The following is a 26,117-nucleotide window of genomic DNA, read 5'->3' as shown; positions in this document are numbered from 1 at the left end:
GTAGTTTTAAATCAAAAAGTTAATTTCTATTTATTTCTTTGTATATTGATATAATATTTTGTTAAGGAGTTCTTTCTGCAATATGTAATCTTCTTTGGTATCTTTTAATATTTATCGCACTCCAGATCCTTACTGATATTAAATAGTTTATGGAATATATTTTGCCTTCAAAAGTCTTCTGCTCACCTATGAACAAATATATTATTGTGTTTATTCATTAAGGAACAGGGTAAAAGAAAAATCATCAAGCTATCATTCCCCCCTCCCTGTTTGCTTGAACTTTAGCTGCAACATTTTTTAAACATACAGTAGACTCCCGATTATCCGTGGGCGGTTTATCCATGCCTGCCGCACAAAGTCTCTTTTATATATATATATATAAAAGAGACTTTGTGCGGCAGGCATGGATAAACCGCCCATATATATATATATATATATATATATTATAAGTGTAAAGCAAAGAAAATAAAAATGTTCACAAAGCTGAGTGAAACGTTTAATTTGCTAACATCGGGCTTATTTATAGCAAAAAATATCCCAGGCCTTCTCGGAACCTTCCCCTCTGATGAGTAACTTCTTACTCACCCTTGTAGTGCCCACTCCACCGCCCTCTCTCGTCTTACCGACACGTCGACTTCCTCCCAGTCGCCATTGTTAGTTTAAGCCTGATAGTGTTTGCAAACCGGTCGGAGTTAATTTCTTATTTTTTATTGTGTTCAGTGCTTGTGCTTTTTGGTTTTGTGTTTTTCGTTACCGATTTAAAATGTCAGGAAAACGAAAGAAGGTTGTGCTGACGATTGTGCAAAAACTAGAATTAATTTCCGAAGTAGTAAACGGCGCTACAAGGCAGCAGATGGAATTGGATTACGGAATATTGGAAACAACAGTGCATGACATTCTAAAGCAAAAAGACAAACTGGTGAACTTTGCATCAATGTCGGACAGTGCTTCCGCAATGAAAACGCGAAAAACTATGAAGGGTTCTACCTTTGATGAGCTAGACACGGCATTGACAGAGTGGTTAGCTCAAGTTCGAAAAGAGGGTACTGCTCTAAATGGTCCTATCATTGCGGCGAAGGCAAAAACTTTTTTTGAGTTGTTAGGCCTGAAAGGAAATTTTGATGCGTCTTCTGGCTGGTTGACTCGTTTTAAGATATGGAGTTCGAGAAATTGAACTTCATGGGGAGAAACTTAATGGTGACCAACAGGCAGCCGACGATTTCCACCATGAATCTGAAGAATTTGTTTTAAAAGAAGAGCTGTCTTTTGAACAAATTTACTATGCCGACGAATCTGGACTTTTGTGGAAATGTCTTCCCACTCGTACTTTAGCATTTGAAAGTGAAAATAAAGCGACGGGTCATAAAAGCAGCAAGGAAAGGATCGCTATCATATCTTGCAGTATTGGAAAGGGAAAAAAAAAAGATCTTTCAAAGGCACAAGGATAAAAAATTTGCCCGTTGATTACTTTAACAAAAGAAAAAAAAAAAAAAAAAAAGATGGGTGAACCGAAACATTTTTCAAGAATGGTTCGAAAAAATGTTTGTTCTTCAAGTGCGTAAACATCTTAAATCGAAAAACCTGCTTGAAAAAGCTGTGCTGTTGATCGAAAACGCCTTCTCACCCAGCAACAAGCGTGCTAAAGTTTTCTGATGGACAAATTTTTGCAAAGTTTCTCCCTCCAAACATTACTGTGCTAATCTAACCCATGGACCAAGGAGTCATTGCAACAATTATGAGAACATACGCAACCAAGCTGCTAATGATCAAAATTGAAGAAGGTTATGATCTGAAAGAGTTCTGGAAACACTACACAATCTTGGCAGCATTTACAACATTGCATCTGCATGGGAACCGTCAACCCTCATAAAATCATGGAGAAAACTCATGCCTAATGTTGAAGACAACAACAACCTAACCCCTTTGAGTTGTGAAGAAGAGAATGAAGATTTAGACATGCTCACGGCAACTCTTGCTGATATGGTGAAAACAGTTCCGGGTGGTGAGAATGTCGATGCTGAAAACATTAACGAGTTGTTGGAGTGTAACGTCAACGAACCTGGCTTCGAATGCTTGACAGATGACGAAATTGTGAAAAAAGCAAGGGGAGACACCGAGAATGAAGGACAGCGAAGTGAAGGTTAAGAAGAGCCCACTGTGCAGATGCGGAAGACTCATGAAGGGGCTTTGCAACAAGTCGACGGACTGCTGAGCTATTTAGAAGAACAAGACGACGCGTAGTTTGCCGAGAAACTTATGCTATGAAAAATGCAATCTCGGATCAAGATAAAATGCTTCCAAAGCAAGAAGCAAACACAAATGACTGATTTCTTCAAAAAGGTGTAGTTTAACAGTTATGCTTTTGTAATTACATAATACATTATAGTATTAAAACAGTACGTATGTATTAATTTTTCCGTGCATCCTTGATGCCTCTCGTAAGTATACAAAGCACTTTTCTATTTTCATTAACAAAATGCATTTTAGGTTAGTTTTGAGTGATATACTAAAATATTAAGTGTTAGTTAAACATTTCCTGCTGTTTATTTTACATTTTATTGTACATAAAACGATTTTTCAAAGTTGGAATGACTGTTTTCTCTTTTGCTATACTCGTTTTTAGCTTTTTTCGGATTATACGCGCCACCCAATTTCACGGATAATCGGGAGTGTACTGTACAAGCTAAGTATATCAAAGCCATACCATATATTTACCATGGGTCAGTGACACTTAGCCGACGGGACACTTAACCGACACCAGTCTGCTGACAGGACATTTAGCCGACACGGACACTTAGCCAACATGTCATTTAGCGGACACGGACAGTTAGCCAACAGGACATTTAGCCGACACGGACAGTTAGTTGACAGGACATTTAGCCGACACACAGAATTCGCAGTCGGGGCATTTAGCTACGGGACAGTTAACTGTCAAGACATTTTGTCAACAGGACACTAAGCCGTCAGTGACATTTAACTGATGCATACAAAATAATTATTTTAATTTACAATCAATTACAAAATTTCTCGACTTCTCCATAAGTTCAATGTCTAAGTTATTTTTTTCATCTATCAGTAAAATTCAGTTTTTGGTTATTGAAGATCTCATACGTGCTTTTAATTATTGTGTTAATTTAGCATTGTTTGATATGTATCATGCTGTTCGGTGTATATTGGCCAAATTGAAAAAGTGCTGAAATTTCTCGTCAAGGAATATGAATTAAATTTTGAAAGGAAAAAGAATTTTTTTAGTTAAGTACAGTGCTCACTTAATTGCATTTTAATATGGAATCTTCAAAAATTATCCATAAAGCTTCTTCATTTAATCAACTTTCACATCATTAATAATTCTTTTGTTTACTTAATGATATTAATTTTCCAATCTCGCTCTTCCAAATGCTTTCAAATTTCTAATATCTTTACGTTACATTACTATTTTGCTCATCACATCGTGTTACATTCCTTCCCTTAAAAAATCGTTTGGCTCCTTTCACTAATGAAATTTTTTTTCCCTGTCATGAAAAATCTGAATAATGCAATAAAAATTACTGTTATTCTTGAACTTTACTTTTTTATTGAAACATATGGCAGTGAGGGTTAGTTTAGCAAATATATTATTAAAAAAAGTGAATTTTTAAGACCAGCAAAGGTATAAATTATTTGTGACCTCTGTAATTAGCAGTTCATGCCACCATCCTCAAAACTCATAAATTTTGTGCATTCTCATTTATAATATGTCGAATGGTTGCTGCTGTTGATTAGAGAAATTGTTCTTTCTGTGTATGGCATTGCTTTATTCCTGCGATTTTGTGAAGAAAGGGAAAAAGACATTGCTCTCACTGCTGAAGCTGATTCTGAGTTGCTGTCGTCTCTTCTTGATGTTCACGATAAGGATATTTTCATTATTCTTATCGCCCATTAGGTTTAAAGTTAGGATTCATACATATCATGGACAAGGAGGCGATCGAAAACCGTATCAAATCTGTGTGTAATCACAGAAATCTGGAAGTTACCAGCGATAACTTAGAAAACTTAAGCAACTTATGCTTTCTGAGTTTCATGCTTATCAAAACTCATTTAATCCAAATAATGCGACTGAAGTTCATTTAGCTCACATCAATGCTATGGAAAAGGATATACAAATCTTGAAATTATACATTAATGAAATGAAACAAAAAGAAACCCTAAATAATCCAACACAGGAAACAAGTCAATCTGATATTACTGCTAGTCAAAAATCTAGAATCAAAAAGAAAACCACAATAGATAAAGAAGGATACATACCCCCTAGAAAAACTCATAAAAGAACTCTATCAAATTCCGAAATTGAAGAACCAGCTCAAAAAAAAAAAAAAAAAAAAAATAAAATAAAATAAAATAAAATAAATAAATTCAAGGAACTAAACCCTGAAGACTATATGCAAGCAGAGGAAGGTGAATTTATTACACCCAACAAAAAAGCAGGACACATTCCCCCTATAGTCTTAACAAACTTCATGGGGGATTGGTATAAGATGAAAGAAGATTTTGAAGAGCAATTAAATATAAAAAAATATCGTGGAAACCTAAGTGGAGGTACACTGACCATAAGAGTTTATTACTCAGACCACTACCACACAGTTTGAAGACAGCAGCCAGTTCAGTCTAGCCTACGATGTCTCTCCAAGAATTGCGCTTCATAACACGAAATGAATGATCCCACCTCACTGCGGATTCTTGCACGATATTCCTACAAGCAAGTTATGCCTATACAGTATCTGCCAAATCACTATAATTGCTCATCACCTCCTACTTCGATAAAATGGTATCTGATTGCTTCGCATTCAAATCTCCTGAACTTAATGCTAGCACAGAAAAAGGTTATGCTCAGTAATTTCACTTGCTATATACAGGGTAAGGCAATTGCTGGATACCTACATGTGCGACTGCGTCGCTTCATAGGACAGGGAAAGGAACTTTCATTAATGGGAGGAGCCAAACGATTTTGTAAGGGAAAGAATGTAGCATGATGTAATGAGTAAAATATTAATGAAATGTAAAGATATTAGAAATTTGAAAGCATTTGGAAGAGCAAGATTGGAAAAATATTATAATTAAGTAAACAAGGGAAGTTATTAATCATGTGAAAGTGTTCAAAAGAACCCAGTTGATTAAATGAAAAAGCATTACGGATAATTTTTGAAGATACCATGTTAAAATGTAATTAAGTGACCATCGTACTTAGCTAAAAAAAATTCATTTTCCCTTTCGAAATTTAATTCATATTCTCTGACGAGAAAATTCAGCGCTTTTTCAATTTGGCCAATATACACCAAACAGCACAATACATATCAAATAATATTAAATTGACACAATAATTTAAAGCACGTATGAGATCTTCAAAAATCGAAAACTGAATTTTACTGATAAGTGAAAAAAATAACTTAAATATTGAACTTATGGAGAAGTCGAGAAATTTTGGAATTGATTGTAAATTTAAATAATTATTGGGTACATGTCAGTTAAACTTCATAGTCGGCTTAGTGTTGACTAAATGTCTTGACAGTTAATTGTTCCGTAGATAAATGTCCTGACGGCTAACTCTCCTTGTCGGCTAAATGTCCTGTCAGCTAAATGACTTGTCGGTTAAGTGTCCGTGTGGGCTAAGTAGCCATGTCAGTTAAACGTTTTGTCGACTAATTGTTCGTGTCTGCTAAATGTCCTGTTGGCTAAGTGTCCATGTCGGCTAAATGTCTTGTCGGTTAAGTGTCCCGTCGGCTAAGTGTCTGCGACCGATTTACCATATCAGAAGTTATTAAGATTTTTACATTATTTTATGTTCAATGGCAGCCATTTAAAGAGTCTTTTTAAAGTTGTTGAAAGCTAAATGACATTGTTAGTTTTCATCATTCATGTTTTAAAAATATTAAGGCTTTTTTTCATAATTATGGTAGAGGTTACAAATTTTCTGTGCATATTTGTTAATATACTTTTGATAACATTGTAGTTATTTTTCATTTATTTATTACTATTTTTTAAGTTTGAATAAAAGCCAGTTAGATTTTTTGTTTTGTCATTTGGCATGACGAAAATGTTTTCTTTAATTAAATCTGATAAATAAAGCATCCACTATTCCATGCTGTGTTTTTGTAGTATGTCTCAAGGAATACATTAAAAATTGTAGAGCAGAGACATCAGCATTTAAGAATGCAGCAAAATAATAAAATGAACTTTTGAAATAATTTTTAAAAAATTAAACAAGAAACTTAATATATATATTAAAATATAAACACAATATCAATAAATTAAATTTTACAATGAAAATGTTATCTGTGTTTTATTTATTTTGCATATTTGACAACTGAAAATTTTAAAATGTTATAGGATTTTCTTTTATTTTGATGTTATATGTATGAAATATTTTATGCATACTTTGATTTAGCTGCTTGATAAAAATGTGCATGAAATTTAGACAGATTTGCTCTTAAACTAAATTAATTTTATTATTAAAAACGTAAATTAATTTTTTTCCTTGTTCATTTTTTGTTGATGTTCATATTTTAAAAATGCCAAGGCCTTCCTCCCCCTCCTTCAATTAAAATAAAGATTTTGTGTTTTATGTTCATGCTTATTATTATATCTTTGACAAAACTATATGTGGAATCAACATTATTATCAAATAATTTTTGAAAAAAATCTTTAACCTTGCGTCTTACCTATTCACGTGCACCTGGCAATTTTACATGAGCACGCATGCATCGTATTTTTTACGACATCCATTATTTTACCATTTTTGGCACGAAAAATGACAGAAAAGAGTGAATATTGATAATAAATTTGTTAAGAAATAAAATATTAATCTTACAAATGATATCACATTCAAATATAAGTAAATTATTTTTAAGTTCTTATGTAAGTGAGATGGAAATCTGATGATGTATTTCATTATAGAAAATTTTAAATGTATTACTTAATAATTATATTTTAAAATCGAAGCTTATTTTAATATTCATCAAAGGCAAGTATAGACAAATAAAAAAAAAAACACCTTGGTAGGAAAAAAAGTAAGTTTAGCATTACCTACTTCTGCAAGGAAATTTACTTCTTACTGGTCACTAAAACAGACTTAAAACTAACTTTAATATTTTTATTTATTTCTAAAAAATAGAAATAAAAGAAAATAAGGAATGGAAATCGCTATTGTTCTTCCATCCAAAGGTTTCCTTATCTTCCTTTTCTTCATCGGATAATTCTTGAAGAATGTTAGCAAAATCAGCTGGTTGCACATATTCCCCCCCCCCCCACGAAAAACGATATAAAATTTACAGAGCCAAATAAATTCAAATTAAAATAATACATGGCAATTAATAACACAAAATTACAAAATATTTGAGAAAAAAATATTTTCCAAATTTTCACCCACAACCACGTTGTAACTTTTACAAAAAAGCTGCCACTTAGCACAAAAAAGCCCAGTTTCAAACAAAAAAAAGTCAAATGACTTCCTGTTGGCACATTTCATGATGTGGGGAAGGGTAGAAAGGAAAAATAGAAATGACCTTCAGATGTCTCAGCTTCGATATGCGAAAAATGTGCATTAAAAACTGAATTTGTCGTAAATTTTGCGCATATGCGCGTGCTGGAAGGTTAAACTAATTAGACATAATTTCTTGTTCTTTTAGCAAAAAAATTCTGTTAAATCTAATAACAAACAAACAAAAAAAAAAAGAGCATTTAATATATGATGCATTGTTTTGTTTAGCATATATATCAAAAAAATGGTTTAAAAAATAAAGAAAAAGAAAAATTTTTTAGGCATTAACATGAATTTTTTTAATTACTTCTGGTTTAAATTACGATGTTTCTAATATTTAAGCAAATGATTAAATACTTTTTTTCAAAGTTCTGTTTGTAATTTCTTATTAACCACTTGCGCTAAAAAGACGTGCCATACACGTCGAGACGCTTTTGTCTCAAACCGCGAGCGATGTGAACACCACGTCGATAGGCATTTATCGCAAAAATGAAAATAACGTGGTGCACACATCACCTAACAACGAGATTGTTTATGTTTAGGAACATGCACGAACTCAGTTAATACACAATAATTTAATAATGTAGATTTTTGTGGCAACAGTTATGTTTTTTATATATTGCGTTGAGCTTGATAACTCACGGAATGTTATTCTTTTTGTAATGTTTAGAATGCTAAGTAAATAAGTTCGTTGTTAATTAAAAAGATTTTCTCTGCGAAATATATTACCATTCGTCCGAAGTTATTAAATAAGTCAAGAAATGATTAATTTCAAACAGTTTATTTCTCAAGTTGCAGCTCTGGATTGCACTCGCAGATGCGGAGCGGAGTAAATGAGACACTTACTGCTTGTTATATTGTAGCGCACAGCACCGCAACCGTGAAGTTTAATCATAGCGCAAGTGGTTAAAATATAATACAATTTTTACTATTAAAATGGAAAGAGGGGGGAATGTCTTTTTAATGCAGAATGCCTTTTATCACTGAGAAACATATCTAAAGATCCACTTCGTTGGCATGGTGGTAGGAGAGCTAGTTGTTATACCTCTGAGACTGATCTTGAATCCCACAATGGTTTAGATGCTTGTAAGTGTACAGTGTCTGTACATCAGGAGGGCACTTAAAATAATGTTGAGCTGAAGGTATTCTCAAGAGCTTGATGGTTGCAGAAGAGGGATAAGAGACCCTTAAATCAGTTTAGGAGAGGGAGTCATCAATAAAATTGGGACAAAACTGGGCAAATGTTGAACTTTCACCTTTTAAGGGCACCAACAGGCTTGACCAATGGCTAGCAGTTACTACATTTTGGGCATGATGAATCGATAAACATGATTGAGGTTCTCTCAAATCAAGAGGATAGAACACGACATATTTGAAGATATTAACACCATTTCTGTGATTTTTTTGTATCAATGAAAAATATGCAGACATATGAAAAGTAAGATATTAACCCCCTGACTAGCGAGTTCATGTCCCTGACTAGCAAGGTCTTGATTTTTTTTTTGTAATGTCTTTAAGAAAGTGTACATACATGCATCTTGAAATACATGCAAGAAATTAAGGCAGTATATTTAAAGTACATTAAATCCAGGTGTAAGGTAGCAAGGTCATTTTGGGATTTAGGTCAATTAAATTCTTATGGCAGTTTTGGAAAATTTGGGATTTTTAAGCGAAATGCTGTGCTGATTTGAAATTTAAAATTAAAGGTGACAAAATAAATCGTGTTCATTCATACGTAACAAAATATCAATTTTACAGTCAGATTTACATGTTTTAGTCTTTTCTGTAATATTATATTCTTTAAGCTTTTCAGCTTAATATCAGATTGTAACCATAGAAATTAATTTCAACCTTCCTTATTTTGGACCCCCAATTTTTTTTTTATCCATTGTTAAGTAGCATTCTTTTCTCTGTCCCAGCTGATAATTCCAAACCCATAAAGGTTTAAGTAATTTTTTATATCTTTAGAAATGGCTTTTGTATTTAGAAAGCACATTTCACCATGTTTCTTTTTATCCTTCATGCCAAATTCATTGTTCTGTTACATTTTCCTTTCTGAATTTGCATATAATCCAAGCTGTATTAAAAACAAGTCTTGCAGATTTTTGACTGATATTGAAATTTTAGAATTCCTCTTATGCATATTTTCATACAAGAGAGTTTGAGCAACCACAGTTTTGTGCAGTTTTGCAGTCCATTGCAAAAATATGTAAGAAGAATTAGGAGTAAATAATAAATAAAAATAATGTGTAAAATAAAAAATTCACGAAACTTGTAACTTAATATGTGAAATAGAATATATCCAATTTTCCTTTTAGCAGTTAACTTGCATAAAAGATATTTAAAACAAGAGAAAAATATATCTTAAATATAATGGCATGTAGATTGTTACATTAAAGGGTATTAGGTATGCATTTAAAATTCGTGGAGTGATGAAGAATCAAAACACAATTTATTTAGCTAGTATTACTCAGAACAGTTCCATAATCATGTTTACAGTCATCAAAACACTATGACAAACATGCTGAAACAATCAGCATTTTTACTTTCGATGAAAATAAGAATTTCATATATGTTGGCCACTGTAATTCATAAAAAAAAAAAAAAAAAAAAAAACTTTTTAATTATTTAGAGCTTATGTATGTATTTGAGTTTATAAGCTAGTAAAATATATTTTCTTTTCTTTTCAGCTGAAAAGTTTAATAATGTGCTAATAACAGCAAATGATGTTGCTTATATGCTAGTTCATTTTGGAAAGTGTTTACCAATTGTATTTGTATTTACCACTCGAAGCTTCGGTGAATCCATGAGGAACCTGCTTTGTATGTCGGAAGATGATTATCGTTATTTTGATCCCGATTCAAACGGTAAAGTTGCTCATTCTGTCTGCTCTTTATGTTAAGTGAACAATTGTGCCTAATGTGTTGAACGTGATATTGTCTTGTAATGGTCTTTATTTATTTAATGCAGTATGAATGAAATTGGTTATATTAAGTGTTTTTAATTTTTAAAGGGCTGAGTTGAAAATTAAAAGAAATTTGTTTAACTTTGCTCTCTCTAAAAAAAAAAAAAAAAAAAAAAAAAAAAAAAACTGTTCTGAGACCATTGTTATTTGTAAACAGTAATGATATTGTAAAATTAATAAATTTTAAGTAAATATATACAGTCATTTCAATACAAAACAACAAAGATAACCAGAAGTTATTGAACAAGCAAGTTGGCATAGAATTAAAGAAAGTCTTTTTTTATTTTCTACTTGTGTAAATTTTATTTAAGGAATTAAACAGTAATGGTAGATTTAACTTATTTAAAACTGAAGTGCTGAGATAACATATCAGGTGACTTAAAGCATGTTGTGGTTGCTGATTTTAGCAGAATGTCCTCTAAGTAAAGTAAGCCTCCTATAATTTATAAGATATTGTAAGAAAAATATTGCTTGAAATGTGTATAATATTTTAAATCGACAAGCATAATTTTCAGTATGCGTGTGTGATAGTAATTTAGAAAAGTGTAGGTATTAGAAGCAAAGTTCAAGTAGTATTTGAGTAGTTTGAATTACTTTTTATCATATGCAGTCCTTTTTCTTGTTGAAGTATGCATTTAGAATTCAATTTTGATCCATCTATGCTTTGAATTGATCGTGAAACAATCTCGATTGCTTTAATTGCTTAATTTGTTTGAATGTACCTACATATTGCATGCATGCTATGTTGTATTACTAACACCTTAAAAAATGTATTAGTAACATAACATGTTTTATATTAGTTATTGTTTTCACAGCACATATCCTGCTGAAATAGAAATCATTGCCACTTCACTCATTGGGAGTATTTGTTTCTGAATTTTCGAAAATTGGTTCTTAAATTAATATTCTATCTAGCTTAAAATTGTTTCAGAAGTTAAATTTGAATGAAGATGAGATTGCAGTTTTTAATTTTTGATTTTTATAGGCTGTTGAATTTTTTTTTTTTTTTTGTGGTAACTTTTTTCAGGATGCTAGACTGTAAGTTTGAAGTTCTCAGATTTCAGTATTACTAAACAAATTTGTTCTTTTGCACTAACTCATTTTTAGTTTTGAGAAATGAGTTTGTTAGGATATTGATTTGTAAGATAAAAAGCTGTCAGTTTCATTGAAACCTTACTAGGAATTCAGATCTAGCGACTTAGTCCTTATTTCCTAAATTAGCATTTATTCAAAGGACATTCAGACTTAAAATTATGCTTGAGAAATAACCTAGGTCATTCATGCCCAAATCTTAAATTTTCTGACAAGTTTTTATGATTGTATGTCTCTCTGTATAAACTAATTGTTCAAACGTATTTCTGTTAGTTAATTTTTAATGAGCTCTGCAATCATAATTCATCCATTTATCAATTTAGATGACAAACAGAAAAAGATAACACTTTTGATTGATTCCATGACTGAAGATCAGCGTAGATATTTACGCTATGGTTTTTCTGGAGATAATAAGATTAAAGAGATAGATCAGAAAACAGCCAATGAAATATTAGTTAGATCAACTCCTAATCAGGTAATATTTTTTTTAATTCCTTTGTTATCTTCATAATATTTTCATCATCATTTTTTTTATGATAAAGAATATTGTTTATGTTTTTTCACCTGCAGGATTCATTGATTTATTTAATGGGGATTGTCTGGTTTGTGTGTGTGTGTATATATATATATATATATTGTATATATATATATATTTTAACCATTTTCTGAATAACTAGAGCAAATGGAAAATTGTGACATTTATTAATATTTTTAAAAATTTCTACTGCATGTTATAATTTGGGGGGAAGGAAATTTGTATCAAAACAGAAATGGCATTGTGCTGATATAGCAAGAATATCATCTTGAAATGTTAAAAAATAGAAATTTTGTTTCAAGTTTCAGTTTATTTGAGATTGCCATGCATCAATACTAAATTTTTCTTGTTATTGATTCGTAAGTTAAATGTATACGGTGCATACATTTAACATAATCATTTGGGCATTTTTGATCAATTAGCCATTGATGTTATTAACTATCAGTTCATTTGTCATTTCCTTGCTTTGGCTAATCCTTTAAAAAGCAGGAAGAAGTTTCTTATGATGGGAAATGAAGTTTTTTGTTTCTTGTGATACCTTAAGGAGTCTTATGGAATTGAAATTCTTTGATGTTTTAGTCTGGAGAAATGAGTTCATACATATAAATGCCCTTAGTAATGTTATATAGGATTAGCTCTGTTGTTTCAGAGGGAAACACTGGGATATCATATTTATTACTGAAGAGTGTATCATAAATATGAGTCTAAAACTGAAAACAGGCAAAGGTAATGAAAAAGCATTTAAATGTTCCAGAGTTGCCAGTTCTCCTGATTTAGGCAGGAGATTCCGGATTTCTGACCATACTCCCACCAACCTAATTTACAATGTATTTCTCCCAACTTTCTCTTATTCTTAAAACTTCTCATGATTATTATTATTATTATTATTATTTTTTTGGTAGCTGGCTTTAAATACTTCATTATTTGCATCCAAAAAATTATGTGTATTTTTCATGTCTAAAAGCACTTAGTTTTTCTCTAGATTACAAATAAAAAAACCAAATTTGTTTCATCAGTGAAACATTATGGTGCATTTCTGCTTTGTGGTGAGAACATGTGTCCAAAAACCTTGTGTTCTAGTTCTCCAATGAGCATCAAGCACCATGGTCTTCTGGCATACTAGCCAGTGAGTATAAAGCAAGATCGAGGTTGTTATTTCTTTCATCTTATACCTTAGCACTGTAAGTTATGTGTGGTTTTGAGTTTTAAGAAACTGTGATCTTTTGTCTTATGTCTGCAAAAAAGGTAAAATATTCATGTACTTTTCAAAAGTAATATGCAGAGGATTTTCTTCTATTATTTCATCAAGGAAATCGGATGTGTTTGCGATGTGTACCATTTATCATTGCGATCTTTTGGTTTAGCATGATGGAGGGACCAATATTCTTAAATTTGTTCGTACAGGAAAATACAAGTTTAACCTGAGTTCTATTAAGAAGGCTTTTTTTTTTTTTTTTTTTTTTGTTGAAGCAAAGGACCAGAAAGTTATTAATGTAGAATACCTGTTTTTTGCCATTTTGCTGGAGTGCAGCCTGCCACTGAATGTCTTAAGATCAAGCTACAGCTTTATTTAGAGAAATGTTTCAGATTGTGAAATTGCTAAGAAGTGCTGAACTGCAAGGACAAAAATGGCTGCAATCATTAAAGAAATGGGTGTAAAAAATAAATCTTCAGTTATTGATTGCACTGAGTATGTGATTACTTACTACATAAATTTCCTATCAACAAGTGAAGTGATTTTATATGTTAAAGTTACAGATATTTCTGCTTTAGCAAATGCATCTTTTTCTGATATGAGATTTTTTTTTATTATATTTCCACTTTTATTAAATTTAGTTTTGAAAGATGATAATATTGATATTGCAACTTATAAATTGGAGTGTACAATTAGAAAATTTGGTTAAAGTTATAAAACCAGAAAGGATTGACACCCAGTGGAGTTTAATTGGTAAACTGAAAGATGCCAATGAAATTTTAAAGTACAGTAGCGAGTTTTAGTTTGGAAAATACAAATTTTGTAAAAATACAATATGTCGTTTTACTGGATAATTTTGTGTTTCCAAATAATAAGAAAAATTAATATGAACCTGCAAAGGAATGAAGAAAATCCACTAATAAAATGCAAATGTAATGTAGTTTCAAACAAATTTTAGTTCAAATTGGGAAATAAAGAAAAGCACCAATAAAATAATCTCTACATATAAATAAAAGAAAGCGTGTGTTTTTCATTCATGCTGCACGTAAGCTAATAGAAACAGGGCTACGGAATTTGGTACATAGGTGTATCTAAACAAGAGCCAGTGCATCTCGAAGTAATTTTTTTCAAAATTCAAATCAGAATTTTAAAAATCTTTTTTGATGAAATGCATCATTTTGAATGGTTTCTTTGTTTAGAAATGTGGTTTTGGCAACAGTTTTTCATTCAATGCTTTGTATACTGGACTGCTGACAGTTGAAAATATGAGATAAACAACATGCACAACGTAATCTTCTTATTCTGATGTGCTTGTCTCTCATGAGGCACAACAGAAAGAATTTTCTTTTTTCCCCCCCTCTCTCTTTGTTTATTAGCTAATGGCAAAGAGGTTTGTATATTTTGAATTATGTTATCCACAAAGTGCAATTTTGATTGGTTATTGTTTTCTGATGATAGTTTCATTCTTTTAGAAATGTGATTTTGATAACAGTTTCATTGCGTTGGATACTGGACGTTTTCTCTTGAAAATATAAGATTTATTGCTTATTTCATTGTAATCTTTTTATATTATGTTTTAATTATACATAATTTTAATTATATAAAAAGTTTTGCATGATTTTTTTAGGAAATAAAATTCTTAAATTACTTTATACCATTTGAATTCTTAAGATTTTGCATTGGGAAATTGTTTAATTTATTTATTAGGATAACTGATATTTGTGTTAAGGGATATTGCTTATTTCATTGTAATTTTTTTTATATATAATACAATTTTATTGAAATTTCTGTTTTTCCGTTTTTGTTCTGCACAGTAAAATTCTGTGCAATTTTTTAATTTAATGTTTGGTTGTTCTCTTTAGGCATTTTTCTGGTACTTTTAAAAGCCAGACGAAGGCTGGCCACGTAGTGGCTAGTTATTAATACAAGAATATGCAACTCTTAAATTGTCAAATATCTCGTTAAGTCACGTTCCTGCTGTTAATGAGATATTTGATAATTAATATTCTGACAACTTATTGCAATTAGGTGCATCCTGATACACAGTATGCCAGCACCAAACTGTTTTTCACATGCTATGTTGTCAATACATTTCTATACCTGCTTTTATTATTTTTAATGCTTTCACTATTAGTGCAGATCTAAGTAATTTATTAGTCCATTAAGTGAAAAAACTTCATCACTTTTTTTTTCCTGTGCTTTGGAGCGTTATATCAGTACAAAGAGTAATAATCTCTTAATCAACCTCCAGTTTGTTAATAATACAAAATGTTTCCACTAATAAAGTCACTTCTGTTATCTCTTAATTCCCAGAAAATTTCTTTTATGAACAGTTAAATGAGCTCGAAACAAAACATGTCTTGGAAACTTCTTTTAAATTCTAAGTAAAGTAACAGAAGGTTTCAGCATGCTTAGTGGGATCTACTCCAGATAAATTCCAAGTCTAGAATGAGGATAAATAACAGATGACAGGAAATGCTGACAGTCTTTCTCCAAAAAGCTGTTCTTCTATAAATCAGTTTTACTCTGAAAAACAGGTATCGAACGATATGTACTTTGTTTTTCTTTGAAACATGGTATTTAGGTATTTGAGTTTTGCAGTGATATCACTTATGAGTAAAAATGCCAAGTCAGCAAGTCACTCCTTATTATCCAATGTTTGGTATAATTGTCTTTGGATGAGAAAAACATCTTAATCTCCATAATCTTAATCTCCATAAGCATTCCAACAAATCTTGTTAAAACTTTTCCTCAACTAAGTCACTTTACTTAGGATAAATAGTGGGCATGGTGAATTATATTGTATGCCCACTATTTAGCCCACTGAGCAAAGCTCTAAAAAGTTGACAATTCATATATATCTTGCCCTTGAGTGTGTTTCGACAAAGTCACCATGGTTAACAATGCTTCTTTCTTGGCAAAGTCGGGAAACATCATGCTCATGAATATCAGAACTTACGTTAAGTCAGGAACATCAATGGATTCATCAAACTGCTGGGAAAAATTTGCACATTTTCCCCAAACAGACCTCATTTGTACATAGATGTTGTTTGCAATATTGTTCATTCATCATGACACCGTATTTTGTGACGGTGCAATCTTTTATAGCTAAAATTATTTCATTTTTATTTAAATCCATGAAATAAAGACTCTGACAATGGTACTCCAACATAGCTCCCTTCACAATGGCTGCATCTGAAAACGCCTTTTCATGTGATGCAAGAATGTAATTTACTTTGAAGGATGCTTTCTTCTTTTTTAGAGTATAAAGACTGCCTTGTTGAGCTTTTAGAGAAGATTTCAATGATTGAACTTTTCGCATAAAGCAGACCTGAGTGGATATTTATCATTGAAATCCTTATGAATGGTTTTATGATGACATTCAACATTCAATCACTTTGGTACTGTTAGAGTTGATGCCATGGTCAGATGGATAATTTATCCTTTGTGCAGATATGCAGTGGCACCAGCTTCTAAAAGTGCTTGTATTAAAGCAGACACTCCCCTAATCTGCCCTACAGATAAAACCATAGAAACTAGACAGAGTGAAAGTGATAGCATGTGAGTAGGTAAACACAAATACAACACTCTTGTATATGACGTGTATGTGTACTTTTTTTATGGCTGTTTTTTACATTAGAATTAGAAGATTTTGTCTCATGGCGATAATGTTTTCCATGGCTGGTGGGCACCTAAAGATAGGGTTGCAAGTTACCAGGCGTCCCTGAGCCACTGGTTGGACACCAGTGGTCTAATTGTTGAGTGTTGTAGATTGGAAAGTATGCCATTTGAGCTTTTTGATCTTTCACAGCTTATACATCTCATAATATTATAACTAGAAATTTGAAAATGGTCAATTAAACTGTAAAATGGAAACCTCACAAATAGTTTAGTTTAAGAGGTTATACATATAAGCTATTACAGAATCACTTTTGTGTGCATTAAGAAACAAATGATTTCCTCGAAATACAGTAACCATCATTGAAACATAGGACATTTTATACCAACCAGCCGAGAAAGATCAAGTAAAACGGGCTTGCACAGACATTGGGGGGGGGGGCGTTTTAGTCTTAGTGTGGCTGAGCTACAATAGAATATGATGAATAAAGAGACTACATCACCTGTGAAAAAGTGGAAAAGTGTCCAAGTAATGTGCTTTATGTAAGGTCATATGATTACAATGAAATAAAGCTGTGGAATTAATCTTGATCAAGTGTTATTTGGATTCATAAATTATATACACTTAATAACTCAGAAAAATAAAAAATGGAATATGTAACAAAATGCGCCACAAAGTGATTGATGCGCAAATTTTTTAAACAATGTAAATGCTACATAATTACTCTCATATTACATGTGCTTAGATGTGTATACACACATAAGGATCTTCTCAGTATTTAGTAAATCCTCCATGAGCTGCGATGGCAGCCTTGCCACAGTCTGACATAGGCGATATTAACTCTTGAATGTAATTCTGTCCAGTTTAATGGATCCAAACCTTAGTAATGCCTACCTGTAGTTTAATCTTAGTAGAAAGCTTCTTAGCAGTAATTCTGTTACCCATTATATGCCAAAAGTTTTCAGTGGGATTCAGATCAGGACTATTCCCAGGCTAGTCCAAAATTTTAATACCAGATTTTGTCAGATAAGCCTGCACTTAAAGGGGGCAAATAGGAGGAAAATTACTTTTGTAATGTCCATTATTTTTGGAGGACCTGTAAATGAGGCAACAAAGTCATGCATAAATAAGTTAGATCATACTTATCGATTTCATTTGCATATTTCAGGATGCAGACTTCTGATGAAAAGCACAATTTCAGTACTTTAAAATAGTCCTGAATAACTGATTTAAAATCTGCTCCAAGATATAAATATAATCTGATGCACTCACAGTTCCAGTAATGAATTTCAGGCATTCAACCCCATGTTATAATCATGTCTCTTATCCTCCAGATTTAAGCCCACGTGACTGTACTTACTTCTCTCAGTTGAATAGGTAACTGATGGTGTAGCATATAATAATGTCACTTCTTTGTATGTGATGTGTGCACATAAACTCAAGATGGAAATGGTCTGAATGTTTCTAGATTGTTAAATGATATACTGAAATGATGCAAAAGATCAACTAAATTAAATACCAGCTGTGAGTTATGCAGAAATTATCAGAGTTTATAATGAAGTACCCAAATGGGACTGATAAAACTGATGTAATGTTTTATAGAATAATATTTTCCAAGGTGTTCTAGCTGATGTCAGTATTTGAATTTAGCAGTGGTGCTATTCTTTCCCCTTGTTTTCCTTTTTTTTTCCTATTGTTACTCCAATGTATAAATTTTGTAATTAGAATCCCCCCCCATGCAGATAGGAAGCAAGTGTGTTGAGGGTCAGAGAAAAACCTCTGGAAAAGAAAGACCTTTTCACTGGGCAAGTGCATGCATTGTTTAGTAATAAAATAACTCTGTGGTTTCAAAGCCCCTTATCTATATCTGGGCAAAAATAAACATTTCTATTTGAAAAGCAAGCAAACATCATTGGGAAGAGCAGTGGTTTCAAGGTGGGACCACCGAGCCTCTAGAAGATTGTGAGCATTGTGACATAATGCTCTAATGGCACAGTGGTTGCGCCCTGAAACCACAAAGCAAAATGCCATAAAATATAGATAGTTTTTTTAATATAGGGTGTTTCATAGATCATGGGACAAACTTGGAGAGGTGGTGAAGCATACATGCATTTTTTTTTATAGGAATATAGGGTCTAAAGTAACGGGTTAAGGCGGGAACGCAAAAAAATAACATGTACAAAATCACCACAAAGTGCTTCTTTGCAGCAATACAGTATTCACAATAAATGTTCAAAATTGCGATCACCAGCAGTAATACTATAAAGTATTTCTCCCACTTTCCTAGTGCTCCTTCCTGGTATAGTGGTTCTGCACACTGGGCCGGTGTTCCAGAGGTCCTTGGTTCGATTCCCAGTGAAGGCAGTTGCTAATTTTTCAATTCTCCTTCTTCCAAAAAATATCTAATGTCTCTACAATACATGCTTGGTAACGTCGCAGAAGAGATTGACGAACATTTTGAAAAACGGCAGGCATTTTGTGCATGCTTGCAGCCGCAATGCATAGTCATGCAACAAAGTCCTCCAGTGAGTCAACGGAAGTCTCATAAATGCTCTTCAGATGGCCCCATAAAAAAAAATCCAAGCTGGATAAATCTGGCGAACGGGGTGGCCATCGAACGGGTCCACCACGGCCAATCCATCGACTCGGAAATGTCCCATCCAAGTAATTGCGGACCTGCACATGGTTATGGACTGGTGCACCATCATGCTGGAACCACATGCGATCAACAGCCAGAACATCCTGCAGCAATTCTGGTAGCACCTCTGGCAGAAAAATATGGTAACATAAGCCATTTGTACGTGCAGGTAAGAGGTATGTTTCTATAAGGTAGTCATTAACAATACCCACTCACACATTCATGGAGAAGCAGGTTTAGAATGCATGTGGGCGTGTGTCGTGGATTATGAGTTGCCCACATGTGCATATTGTGACTATTGAAGATGCTGTCTTATGAGAAAGTTGCCTCGTCCATGAATAATAAATAGCACATCCGATGGAAAATCCGCCTGCACTGCGTACTGCTGCAAAAACCAATGACAGAAATGAACTCGAAGAGGGTAATCTGTCTCTTGCAAGGCTTGGACTCTCTGCAAATGGTATGGGTGCAAACCATTTTCATGCATTACTCTCCAAACGGTGGATTTGGGTTGGGTTATTCAATTATGGCAAAGCATACGAGGGCTATCTGCCTAAAGGGAGGGAGGCCTTCGTGGGGCACTTTCTAAGGGAAACTCGCTCATATACACATTACACATGGGAAAAACCACAAAAACGCCCATGCAGCCAGCCCGTTGGCGGGATTCGAACCTCGGACCGATCTACCAATGTTCAGCATCTTTACCATTCGGCCGCTGGTGGGCCCAAACGGTGGAATGACTCAGCTGCAGACGACGTGCAATAGCTCTTGTACTTGTCTGAGGTGATTCATGCACAATGTTCAAGATGGATTCTTCAATGCGAGGTTTTTGTGCACTTCTTTCACTCCTAGTGTTGGAGGTGGCTTCAAATGACTTGTTTTCACACAGAGACCTATCAAACCTATCAAATCTATCAAACGTGTGCTTCGGCATACGCCTGTTCAGAAACCGTTCCTGGTACAACCGTAGCGCTGCTCTGCTGTTCCCATTAACAGTACCATACATGAGATGCATGTCAGCTTTTTCCCTGTGCGTAAACTCACCCATCATTCTCGACATCAGAGTTGCGAATGATCCTCTGATGCATCGGATCGTGTTTTGTCTGGCTCACTACCACCCTCTACTGCTGCATTGCCAGCCAATCACAGCTGTAGTTCCTTTTACTGTTAGTGTTCTCTTTTTTGAACATTTATTGTGAATAATATTATGATATTGCTGCAAAGAAGCACTTTGCATTGTTTTGTGCATAAACACATTTTCCTTTCATGTCTTTTTTTTTTTTTTCGTTCCTGCCTTAACCCGTCACTTTAGACTCTACAATCCTATACAAAAAATGCGTGTTTTAGTACACTCCATCACCCCTCCAAGTTTGTCCCATGATCTATATAACGCCCTATATATGCTGTTTAATTATTGCAATTTTTTATTGTTCACGATAGAAATCACGATGTGTGATGAATCACTTTTGAAATTTAAAGTTGTTTATATTAAAAAAGGAAGTTATTTTGTCTCGTTGAAAACGAATTTTAAAAGGCAGCCGATTTGAAGTACTAAGACTTAAAACATGTATGATTCTGTAATCATTTTGTGTTATTTAAAGGTAAAAGATCAGTAATCAATTGATTTTCACTCAAAAATTTGGAAAAGAAGAGGAGAAAAAAATTAGAAAATTGGTGGTTTCAGGGTGCGACCATCGCACGTCAAAGGGTTTAATACACAAGGAAAACAGAACATTGATACCATGAACTTCGAAAAACAGAAAAAAAAATGTATATTAACATTTTAACACTATATGGGGAATTCTAAACATTTGCTGCTTTTGAAATTTTTGTGATTTTTCTGTTGCATTGTATAAGGTACAAGTCCAAAGAAAATGATGCTTAATAATAAAGCTAGAAAGACCTCCCCCCCCCCCCCCGAAAAAAAAGGTAAGCTGGAGTTGAGTGCAACAACAGACTACGAGCTTAGCAAGAGCATATAAAACCTTAGTAAACCCTTTTGGGGGGGTAATCGATAAAAAACTTTTCATATTTTTTCAGGGGTGTGTTCTGCTGTAGCTATTTTTAGTCATTTTTGCGTTTGTAATGATAATTATTACTTAGAGCTTTAGTAAAGGATCATCTTATCTTTTCATCTTGGCTGCTTATTTTAGATTTATGCGAACTATTAAAACTTTTATATCATGTATCTATTTTGCATGTATGTTTTGTTTACTTGGTATGTATTTATATTGGTTTAACATATATATATCAAAGTTTGATATTTTTGGTTATTAGGTTACTTTATGCTACTATGCTACTTCATCATTTATTATTTAAATGGCTTGACAGGTATGCCATTTCAAGCACTGCAAGATCTTTAACTTCAACTTTCTAAGACTAGTTTACTTATGGCTTTGAGAATTCTTTCAGCATGACTTTCAAATTATAACAGCAGTTATATTTGCTTAGTTAGCAGTTTGAGAAATTTTAAACCAATAAGTTTATTTTTTAAAATTATATATTTTTATTTAATTTTTTGATAATATGGCTAGCCAATATGATTTATGATACATTGAACTGATAATTTTTAAGACCATTGCACCATTATTGTAATTAAAAGAAAATGTTAACTCCATATATATATATATATATTGAAAAAGAAAATGTAAAGCTAACTGGTAATTAGACGTAAGACCTATTTGGTCTCAAAAATTTTTGCGCATAATGCTGCAAAAAGATATGAAATAATAGTAGTAGGTAGAAATATTGCAGCGAACTTGCTAAAAAGTTACCAGGAGCTGTAGCTCCACGAAATATTTTAACACAGTATTACATAAATAAGAAGAAATTAGTCTGGGAAAACTGGAAAAAAAAAAAAAAAAAACTATAAACACGTGAAAAAACAGCTAAAATTAATGCTGGAAGACTTGCTTATGCACGAAAAAATTAATAATTAATTATTTGATAGAGAGTAATTGTTTGATTTTTTTTATGTTAATTGTTTTCCAAAAAAACATTAAAAAAATTTTCAGGTGTCAATTGGCATTTATATTTTTCTTTAAAATTAATTTTAGATAGTTTTAAAATTTGGTGATGTAGAAGTCCACTTAAGTCAGTCTCTAGGCAGTTAAACACATGATTTTGGAATTTGAGTAATCGTAGGAAAGGACTCTGGTAATTGAAAGATCACTAATTTTTTTGCTATGTGCAATATTTATCCAAGACATTGGTTACATTGTCTTTAATATTTAAAAGCAGGATGTTTTTAATAACTTACAGGTGTACTGTATATTAAAATAAATAAATAAATAAAATACTGTTCTATTTTTGAAAATGCTTGAAATGAACTTTGAAATGCATCCTTCTGTAGATATTTACCATAAACTTTTAAAAACTGAACATAATAAATCATTGCCATACTTCTGACAGTTTAAGGGAAAGATTAACTTTTTCATCAAGCTATTCTTAAAAGGAAGTTAATAATCTTGCATTTCTACTGAGTTGTCTTACAAGTGAGCTCATTTTATATTATTTAAATGTTTCTATTGTACTTAAGTAAGGCTTTGAAAATAGCTGATATTGTTTTAACATTTTTTATTCTTACAGTTACCACCTGGGAAATATACAATATATACTCATGCAGCTATCCAGCATGAAAGTGCATCACCTGTGTTACAAGTATGTTCAGTTTATAATGCATTCTGTGTGTGTTTTGAACTGAACAGAAATAAACTTATTTTGATGAATGCATGTTAGCTAGATATACGTTTCAGTTAAAATTTGTAATTGGTTAATTGACAGATTAAGTGTATTTTTCTCTTTATAAAATTTTAAAGTCATATTTATTAAGCTATAAAAATAAAAGCTAGTGGCACATAAAGGAGTAACGAATCAGAAACGAGTTCAGAGGAGGTATTTTCTGAATGGACACCATGCAGATAAACTCGACTTCAACTTTTTGCCACTTGTTGTATCAATTTCAGATATCTCATTTTAAATGCTCATTTCTCCCCACAGATTTTTAATGAATATACTTTTAAAAATTCATCTTGTGGAAATGTGGTATCAAACTAAATAATCGTAATAAAAAATTCAGATGCTAAATAAACATGTGTAAATTAATAAGGTAAAAGAAAATTCTGAAGTTTTTTAAGATTAATTAACCATAAATCAAATATGGTTAATAATTTTTATATAATAACCTGAAGCAGTATATTATTGAAGTTAATCATAATTTTGAAATACTAGATTTTGAATTTTACTTAAAATCTACACCAGTTTAAGATTGCTTTTACGAATTCCTGTTGTCTAATGAATAAAGCATTTGCTTCCAGAAACGAAGATTGTTAGTTCAAGTCCCACGAGGGGGAGGTGTAACAGAGTTGGTATTTTTAAAAATTGGTTTGGTATTTTTATAATTTATAGAAAATATTATCACTAGCTTCAAATCAGTACAGATATTTATGCAGTTTGAAGATGCTTAAAAACCATTTTTCCGTTAATGATATCCTAGCACTAAGAGCAAAGTTCAGTAGATACTATATGTCAGGCCTCTGCAACCTATGGCATGAGGAACAATTCTCAGTGGCACTCTGCACCACTCTACAAAATTATCAAGCAAAGATAAATTGCCCCATATCTCCTCTATGTGCCATCAGTAAAGTTTAATTGCCAGAATTTTGTCACAGTGCTTAATTTCTGTAATGAACACTGTTGTTAAAATAGTTAATTTCATAGTGTTTCATTCTTCATTAGTGCACAGGCAATTTAAATCTCTTCTAAATTTTAGAAGAAATGGAAAGCAAATATATGATTCTCCACTTATGCAGCCATGCCCATTGGCTTAGTTGAGGTAATGTCTTGAATAAGTTTGTGTCATACATGAAACACATTAAAGTTTTTCTTAGTAAGAAGAATCAACATTTCTCCAAATTGAACAATAAAAAAATTGATGTTTTTGTCTGATATAACCAAATATCTCAATGAACTAAGGATTGTAAGGAAAGGGCCAATCAGTGTCTGAATGTTTTGAATATTGGAAAGACTCTGTTACAAAATTAAATCTATTTGCCTGTGATATTAATACTAATACCTGTAAATACTTCCCAAATGTAAAGTGCTTCCATATACATCGAAGCTCTTAAGAAGGAATTTCCAAAAGATGCAAAGACTTTGGAGCTTGTAGACCCATATTTTCCTTCCTAATCAAACCTGATATAATAGACCAATTAGTAATCCAGTCTGATTTGTCAATTTTTGAGTGGATAGAAGTTATTAAACTAGCATCCTCAGAATTATGGAAAGCAAAATTTCTGGAATTACGAAAAAATTCTGGAAGATGATAGCTCTAGGGTAAATCAACAGCTATTTTAAATTGCTGAATGTCAATGCTGGAGAGATTTAATTGTTTCAAGAAAATTTGATGTGCTCTGCTTTCCGCTTTTATTTCCACATATCAATGTGAACAAATCTTTTCTCATATGAAAACTATTTTGAATCAACAAAGAAGTTATTTAACAACTGAATATTCAAAATCATGTTCTCAAATTGAAAGTCACAAATATATCTCCTGATATTGCGATATTTAGAACAGACAAGGTTCGCATAAAAATTTTAATTGTTTATGTATGTTCCAATATTGAAGGACTACTTTTTAAAATTTTACGTCGTTTATTTTTTATTTTAATAAATATGTTTAAAAGATGCATAATATATGTAGAATTTAAATTTTTTATTTATGTTGAAGGAAATAAATATCCTTAAATGATGAATAATTGATATATTATAAAACTCTAAATCTCTATTCTTGTCCACTGTTCCCTAACTCTGCATGCATTGCCGTGGGAATCAAATTGTTTCAAATATTTCCTACTATGTGGCATCCTGAATCATATTGGTACATTTGTTTGGCACACCACAGCTACAAGATTGCCGACCTGTGCTATATATTGCGTATTCAGGCTTTATACTTTCCCTCCTTTAATTATCGTGCAAAATCACTAAATTCTTTCCTATCACAGCTTTCTTTCTTTGTCTTTCCTCTTTCAAATTGATAAGGTATTGCATTTATTTTTCAATGACTGCAGACGGGATTTTCACCTCTCAGGTAGTCCTATGTGCGTTATTCTTATATATTTATTATAATAGCCTCATATTTGTTTTCTCAAAATCCATAATTGTTTTTCTTGCAGATTTTAATTAAGCCCCCAAAGGTTTAAAATTGATACAGTACAAAGTCTTTAATCCAGACATCCATAATCCGGAATAATCTATAATCTGGACCTCAAAGCTACAAACTTTCTGCGCATGCATAAATGCATAATGCGTTTACGCACGCGCATATGCATAATGATGCAAAAGCAAAGTTTAAAGTTGTAAAAGAACATTTAGCAGCAGTAGCAATAGAAGCTCCCTAAGGTTATGTACTGTGCAGACATTGAAGACAAAAGTTTTAAACTTAACCGATTTATTAACAATATATAAAAATAAAAACACAATGAATAAATTTAATCAATATCAGAAACTTAAAGAGTATAACATAATCATTATCAAAAAATTACACTTAATTGATCATCCAT

General features: G+C 32.3%; 1 protein-coding gene across 3 annotated transcripts in view; it reads left to right on the top strand.

Moving 5' to 3' along the window:
• The window catches only part of LOC118197251 (uncharacterized), a 205,292-nt gene that overhangs the window by 138,519 nt on the left and 40,656 nt on the right, over window positions 1–26,117 (top strand). For all 3 annotated transcript variants that reach the window (XM_085820489.1, XM_085820500.1, XM_085820494.1), the window contains exons 11-13: window positions 10,204–10,380; window positions 11,894–12,045; window positions 23,146–23,217. In XM_085820489.1, the coding sequence (XP_085676615.1) occupies window positions 10,204–10,380; window positions 11,894–12,045; window positions 23,146–23,217 (401 nt within the window). The remainder of the gene's footprint in view (window positions 1–10,203; window positions 10,381–11,893; window positions 12,046–23,145; window positions 23,218–26,117) is intronic.

The sequence above is a fragment of the Stegodyphus dumicola genome, chromosome 1, assembly GCF_044657685.1.
Source record: "Stegodyphus dumicola isolate Sdum_Otavi_A_Nest chromosome 1, ASM4465768v1".
Lineage (NCBI taxonomy): Eukaryota > Metazoa > Arthropoda > Arachnida > Araneae > Eresidae > Stegodyphus > Stegodyphus dumicola.
The sequence above is the reverse complement of the archived record's forward strand: the minus strand, read 5'-3'. Positions and strand labels throughout refer to the sequence as shown.